Raw genomic sequence first — 7,346 nt, forward strand, 5'->3', positions numbered from 1 at the left:
GGGGCTCCAGGCAGATAAAGGTGCTGGAGCATGTGGGGAGGGACAAGCCTGCCTGGGTACCCCTATGGTCCCAGGGCCCACCCTGCTGGGAGGTGGACTGCATGGCCTGCCTGGAGCACTCCTGCCTTCCACAAAGCTCCTTGGGCCAAGCCCACTTGCCCAAACAAGAAGAAACCAGGCTGAGAAATGAGGCTGCAGCAGGTGGTCCTGGACTCTACTTCAGTTGCCTCCTAGGCAGGGAGGCCCAGACCCAAAGGCCTCAGCTCCCTGAGAAATAGGGGCTGCTGGGGCTCTGCAGCCTGGAAAGGGAGGGTCACGCCGCCCCCTGGTGGGTGCCAGGGACACTGCAGCCACCTCCCCCAGGTCACAGACACACAAGCAGTCAGGGCTTCTGGGCAGAGGCTTTTATTGGGGGTAAAGAACAAAGGAATGCGAGGATCAGGGCTCAGTTGTTGGCCATGGTCTCCTGAATCCACGGTACGATTTTAGTGACCCTGGTGAACACCAGAGGTCTCTGGGTGGGGCAGGTTTCACTCATAAATGAAATGACACCGACCAGGGACCAGACTTTCTTCTTCCTGCAGACCAAGGGTCCTCCAGAGTCGACCTGTGGAGGGAAAGAGACACATTGCAGTACGGACACGTGTGCAACAAATCTGGTTACCTGATCTGACCCAGCCCTGGGGCCAATGGGCTCCGTATTCAGCTCAGAAGGGCCACTTCAAATGGCAGCCCAGCTCTGCCTCCTGCTGGGGTGTGGACAGGGGAGCTGGACTGGGGGTTAGAGATCAGCTGGAGAGCTGTAGCCCAGGATGAGGCCGTGAGAGTAACTCCACACGGAGCACCCCATGCCTGGAGGAGCAAGTCCTCTGCTGGCCTCTGTGAGTGCTGGTCCTGGCTGCCAGGGCAGGAATCAAGCCACGGGGCAGTGGGATCTGGGCCAAGAATAGTTCCTGCAGCCTGACTAGGGACAGAGGTGAAGGGGATGGTTAGAGCCACACGTACTTCCAAGCAGGAAACACTTTTGCCCCTGGCACAGATCTTGGCATCAGTGATTATTCTGCCCCAGTGCTTCCTGCACTCGGTGTTGGTGAGGAGGGACATCATAGCTTGTTGCAGAATCTTGGCTTGATTGCTGGCTGCACAGAGAGAGGGGACAAGGAGAATCAGTTCCTTATTACTCCCAGCCCATGCTGAGGGCACAGGCCACGATACAGCCTTCCTGAGTCCCCACCTTCCTTACAAGCATCAGGATATAGGACAAGAGACTCTACCCCATGAGATCTTCAAATCAAAAAGGGCCACAGTCCTTGTGATTCTACCCCATCCTGGGCTCACTTTGATCCAGCACAGTTGATGAAACAAGCCCTCCCTGCCCAGCCTGGTGTGGCCTGAGTCCTATGAGCCCAGGTGGGGGACACAGGCGCAGAGTCTTCCTCCCCAGGGAAGGGGCTGACATCCCTCTGACTGGAGACCCCTCTCGTGTGGTGATGGAGGGTTCCCTCCCCTGCATATTCTTTCTGGGATTGCTGTTCTGGGGAAGGACCAGCTGGGTAGCCCTGGCCTGGGCAGAAGGACTCAGGACTCTGGAGGAGACCATCAGGCAGGGCCAGCCCCAGGGAGGATACCTGGGCTGGAGACTCAGAGGCCCAATGTGCCCTGGACCTGACACTCAGGAAAATTTAATAGGAAGCTGGAAGTAAAAACCTTAGGCATGGAGGGCACCAGGCATGGTGCACAGCTGTGTCTGCAGAAACTCATAGTATGAGGAGACATGGACCCCGTGTCCAGGCACATTTGCTAGGTTTTCACTAAGAGGGTGCAGTCAAGGAGCTGCCACATTCATGGCCCTGCTCACATTTGGACAAAGCCAAAGCTGAGCCCTACGGGTCCTTCCCACTCTTCAGTTGCCGGACACTAGACCATGTCCTGAGTGCCAAGTCCAGTCACTCACCATTAGGGTGCCTTGGCGCAAAGCCCAGGGTGAAGCATTGGCGCCCAGGGCGGAAGCGGTCGGAAGCTGTGGGCAGGGATGCAGGGGACACTGTGGTGGAGAAGCGGGCAGGGCTTTCCAGCTTCAGCAGAGCGACGTCGTTGTCAACAACACTCCAGTACACATGGGGGTATATAAAAACCTGAGTGAGAACCAGCAGGTGAACATGAGAGAAATGAATCGCGGTGACCCCATCAGGAGATAAATATTAGGAGAACAAATAAAGAAGTAAGACCAATTTGCGAGCTTCTGTCTCTGCACCTAAAGGTCTCTTCCTCTCATCCTGCCCCCCAAAGCCTGATCAGAGCCTCCAGGGCAGGTCCAGCAGGGTCTGGCTTACCTGAGCAATCTTCAGGATCTGGATGTCATTCCTACCTGAGGGTCTGTCATACATCCCAACCACAACCAAGTCAGATGTCCTAGAGGGAGCAGGTGGGTAAGGATTAAGGAGGAGACCACGCCCCTCCTTTGTCCCTAGGACCCTTCCTGAGCCTCACGTAATGTTGCAGTGGGCAGCAGTGATCACCCAGTTCTCGTTGACCAGGGAGCCCCAACATAACTGGACACTAGTAGCAGTCTGTAGAGAGAAGGTCGGTAAAAGTGACAGGAAGCAGTCACACCCGTGGAGTTGTGGCCCCACCATCTCGGGGGCAGGGATGACCATACTCAGGAGCAGACTCCCCTCACCATCAGAATCACATGCCAGGGTGAGGATCCAGGGGTGGTGTCTGTGCCATTGATGATCCTGGGTACAATGCTCAGCTCCGGTTCACTGGCAGAGGCCGCAGAACCTGGGGGTGACAGCGGGAGGGTGAGAGGGTGGAGGTCTAGTCAGTCTGCAGAAACCTGGTTGACCCTCAGCCAGCACAGCACCACGCCCACACTTCCCCATCCTGGCACCCCTGTATCCAGAGTGGAAGACACACACCCCTGCCTGCTGGCCCAGTCACGCTCCCAGGGATGCAGAGGGACAGGCGGCTCCATCCGGGTCTCCCTGCCCAGAGGAGCAGAAACCAACTGTCCCTGTTCCCCACCTCCCTGCTGAGACCTCAGTCCCCTCTGACTCTCCCAGGCTCACTTTCCCCAGATACGCTGCCCTCAGTCAATGCTCCCCAGGAGACGGCGTGGGCCAGAGGTGGAGAAATGAAGACAGAGAACTCCAGTCATGGGCCCTCGGACACTTGCTTAGGGAAGTCACATGAACTCATTTCCAGGGCTAGACGCTACCAGACATTCTAAACCCTTCATGTCTGACATCATTAATTATTTAAAAAGAAGGATTTCACTCCCAACCATGAAAGCTATGTCGAGGAAACAGAAAAAAGAGTATGAGTTTGTCCAGAAATGACGGCCATACAGGGTCCTTGACATGTGCAGACACATTTGCCTGATCAGGACACAGGATCGTCAGAAGTTCCCAGGGGTGTGAGAACTTGGCCACGGAAGAAAGGGGGGCAGGGCAAGTCCCTCCCACAAACCAGTAGACCCCAGGGTCCCCCAGGCCTTGCTCCAGGCAGCACCTGCCCCTGCCCCTGGGGACAGGGACATGGCCCGGCCACTCCCTCAGGCTGGTGTCTCCAAACATGTCGTCTCCTCATCTTTTCTTATCAGAACAGAAAACCACCAGCAGGAGCTGTGAGGGCCTCACCCTGCAGAGGCTTCATAGTAATGGAGTGGGGGGCCGGGTCCCCTGTGCTGGTGGAGCCTGAAATCTCACAGACGTGGGGACAGCAAGTGTGACAGGGACGGGCAGGAAATACAGGGAGGAGCGTCCCCCACTGAGCCCTGGTTCTGGTTATAAACACGGAGTGAGTGTGTGAAGCTGCACAGAAGCGACAGGCAGAGGCTCTGAGCCCTATTCTGAGGCAAGGGAAGGGAATAGGGAGCTGCTGAGCCCAGTGTGGGTGTCAGAGAATCCCTAAAGCAAAAATGGCAAAGGTAACATTTCAAACTCCCGAGCACAGTACAGGACATGGTGCTAATTCTGCTCGTTTGTTTTGTAAACAACCATTTTCTGAGGGCCCAGCAGCCCAGCACTAAATAAAGTCCAGAGAGGAGGCCTTAGCATGTCTAGTGGCCACCCCCTTACTGACCCTCTGGACCAAACCTGAGCCACTTCCTGGGCTCCATCCTCTGAGGTCCTGTTACACCCATGGCACTGCTGTGAGGTCTCAGAAAGCCCAGAAGGGCCGTTCTCTTCTGGCAAAGTCAGGGTCACTGTCTGCCCTGAGGCCAAGGGGCCTGGAGAGGGGCTCAAAGTACCTCTTGTCTGAACCACAGGGCTCACCCCAACAGAACTCCTCAGTGCTCCAGAGAGAGAGGGATGTGGGGCCACTGGGGGCTCAGAGTCCTCTTTCCCAGACTCCTCCCAGTCCAGGCAGTTCCATCAGACCATAATACTTACCAGGGGAGGCCCCGATGAGGGTGAAGCAGAGGAGAAGCCAGAACAATCCCATGGTGCTGCAGTCAGAGAGGGTGGGGCTGCCTACTCTGGCCCCTTTTACATCCCTTGGAAGAGTTAGTCCCACCCAGGCCCTCTGGGCCTTGCCTGACATAAGGTCCACCCTCCCCATGGTCAAACCTGTCCTGGACTGGCTCAGCCCAGGTCACCCAGCACCAGGGGAAAGGGCAACTGTCTGGCTCACTGTCACCCATCAGCCTCGGCAACCCCCAGGGGAACGCACCCAGCTGTGGGCCCCGGAGGCCCTGGGCCCATCTTGGGGGCAGCAGGTGCACATCAAAGACTCATCTACAGGGAGCCTCACTCAGGTGTTCAGGGGCACCCAGAGCTCAGCACCCAGGACTCAACATCATGCACACCCAGCGCCTAGGACTTCATTGTGCTTCTGTCCCTGCTCAGGGCAACCCCCTGAGGCAAGTGAAACACACGAGGCTCAGCTCCCTTAGGAATGGGCCTTGGAACCAGCCCAGACTCGCAGCCCTGGAGCACACGAGGGCAAGACAGTATCTCACTGGCTTAGTCCAATGCCCTCTCCTTGAGACTTCACCATTTATGACCTGTAGTTATAAAAACTCTTATTTTCAAATGAGGCTGAAAACTCACCATAAATGGCCACTGAGGACCCAGAAAGCTCAGGGCTGATGTCAGGAGCACGGAGGCGAGCACAGGAAGGCCAGGAGGAGGGTGAGCCCAGAGGCTCCTGCCCTAGGTGGGGCCACAGGATCAGCCTGTCCAGACTCCCCCTGCGTGTCTGCTGGTGTCTTCACGATGAATTGCTGCCGCCACAAAGACTGCATCCCAGTAAGATTATGTCTTTTTTCAATTCTTTATTTTCTATTGGAATATTCTGCAGGGTCATGCACCTTTCCATGGTCTCCAGAGTGTTTTTTTAATTATTTATTTAACCATTTTTACATATGCCAACTAGAAGTTACATTTCCCTTCATATATGAGGACCAGCTTTTTTTTTTTTTTTGTCAATTTCATGTGTGCAAAGTGGTGGTCAATTGTTTAAATTCCATTTTCCCTGCTCTACCAAGGAGAAAATATTTCAATTACTACTTATCATTTATTACTCACTAGCATACTCTCAACTTGCTGACTAACCTGTAAAGTGGTGATCCGCAGACTTTGTTATGTGGTCTGTGGTCCAGTCTCTGTGAGGATTGGAGAACCACCTTTATATGCCTTGCTTCGTCACGAATCAGTTGTATTACTTTTCCATTCAGTAACGGTCCTAGTAATAACAAACACCACTGATTTGAACTACCAGAAACAGGTGACAGGATTTGGTTAGCAATTACGCTTGTATTAGCTACAAGCTCTTAATCTAACTACCATGGAGACTTCATTTGAAGTTAACTGTTGGGATAACATGAAAGGTCCAGAAACCCCAAGGCCCCCCGGATCAGGACATGAAGGGTGCCTGGTACCAAGAGGCCCTAAAAGTAATCAAAAACTAGCCCTGGCCAGGGGCGACACTCCAGGGTCAGACACAAAAACACCTCAAACTTTTGTGCATAGGGATGTGGGATTTGGGATTGGCAACAAATAGGTAAATTCCCAGTAATAACCTAAATCCTAAGCTAACACTGCCCTGCCTTCCAGAATGTTCCATGGCAGGGCCCCTTGTCCTACCTGACAGCTGTTTCCAGAGCTGGCTCAGAGACTCCTGGACTGGCTCCTTGGCCTTGGGTGGCTGTCCAGGGATAACACTGTCCCCTGGTGGCCACAGTTGAGAGGACACATCTCCCTTTAGTGGCCCTCAGGGGTCCCTCCACCCAGGGGGAGGCCTGGCCCCCTCACCCTCAAGCAGGCAAGGAGCTCTGACTCCAGCTCAGGGACTTTCAACGTGATCACCCACAGGAATCACCTGGAAGGGTTTTGAAAACTGTCTTGAGCCTCATCTTATCGCTCCTTAATGGGTTCCTAACAGGCTGTGGAATTATGCTGTTGTCTCCCCAGTTTCTGTGCTTTGGGGCGGCAGAGGCTGCCAGGCCCACCCAGGACAGACAAGTGACCTGGGCAACAGGACAGGTGCAGAAACTCTGTGCGAGCAGGAGCCCAGGAGGACAGGGAGACCCACCCGGACACATCCCAGCCTCCTCTGGGGCTCTGGGTGGGGTCCCTTGGCCTGAAGAGGTGCCGGGGGAGGTCATTGAGGAGCTGTGGGTCTGCCTCCCCCTCACACTCCTGAGCTCAGGCCCTGGCGCCACTGGCCTCTCCCCTGTGCTGCAGGACTCGGCTCCCAGGACTGCGGATGCTGCACACACAGCCCAGACCATGGGGACCCTGGGCCCTTGGGGCTCCCCCAGAAACCACACATTGTACAGAGGCCACTGGACACAGATTTCAGACCAACCACGGCAAACCCCTGAGAGCTGACTGCAGAAGTGAGGCTCCATGGCCCAGAGGGAGAGTGAGGGGCACGGGGTCAGGCACAAATGGACGGTGATGGACGGACACCAGGGCTCTGAGGGCGCACTGATGTGGTAACGTGCATCTCAAGAGGTGTGACCCTATAGCTCTAAAATCTATAGTGTAGCTGACTAATGCTACAGCAATGCAAATGATTTGTTTATAAAAAAAGAAAAATAGAAGAGTAAAGGACTAAAGGATGGAAAACTTCCACCCTCATGGGCAGGGACATAACATGGTGACGATGTAGCACAACCCATGTGATCTCCACACTGAAAGAGATTCCTATCAGAGTTCACTATGACACAAAAGCACAAGCAACAAAAGAAAAATAATTCTCATAAGTTACCGGTAATAAAAGGGAAGGAGACATTGAGTGAGTCATCACATTTACAAGCCCCACAAGAATGATGGTCCAGCCCTCAGGCATCAAGGTCTGTGATGTCACAGGAAAAGAAAGCAGCCCTGACCTCT

The 7,346-nt window shown here is 54.6% G+C and overlaps 1 protein-coding gene across 1 annotated transcript; it reads right to left on the reverse strand.

The window, feature by feature from the left end:
- Positions 1–425: 425 nt before the first annotated feature.
- LOC119250372 (chymotrypsinogen B-like) lies at positions 426–4,449 on the reverse strand. The gene is made up of 7 exons (XM_037518109.2): positions 4,398–4,449; positions 2,681–2,784; positions 2,491–2,570; positions 2,334–2,412; positions 1,955–2,135; positions 1,006–1,139; positions 426–607 (listed from the first exon to the last, which is right to left on the reverse strand). Exons 1-7 carry the CDS (start codon positions 4,447–4,449, stop codon positions 446–448), a joined length of 792 nt encoding a protein of 263 aa, XP_037374006.2. The 3' UTR covers positions 426–445.
- Positions 4,450–7,346: the final 2,897 nt, after the last annotated feature.

This window comes from Talpa occidentalis, unplaced genomic scaffold (assembly GCF_014898055.3).
Source record: "Talpa occidentalis isolate TD23 unplaced genomic scaffold, MPIMG_talOcc4v2.1 talOcc4.17, whole genome shotgun sequence".
In the NCBI taxonomy this organism is placed as follows: Eukaryota; Metazoa; Chordata; class Mammalia; order Eulipotyphla; family Talpidae; genus Talpa; species Talpa occidentalis.

Bases quoted from the DNA above. Each gene is read 5' to 3' on its own strand.
- LOC119250372 (XM_037518109.2), bottom strand. From the start codon at position 4,449: ATGGGATTGTTCTGGCTTCTCCTCTGCTTCACCCTCATCGGGGCCTCC. The intron at 2,785-4,397 runs GTAAGTATTATG...TGTCACCCCCAG, and splicing joins CCTCATCGGGGCCTCCCCTG to GTTCTGCGGCCTCTGCCAGT. The intron at 2,413-2,490 runs GTGAGGCTCAGG...TGCTCCCTCTAG, and splicing joins GCTGCCCACTGCAACATTAC to GACATCTGACTTGGTTGTGG.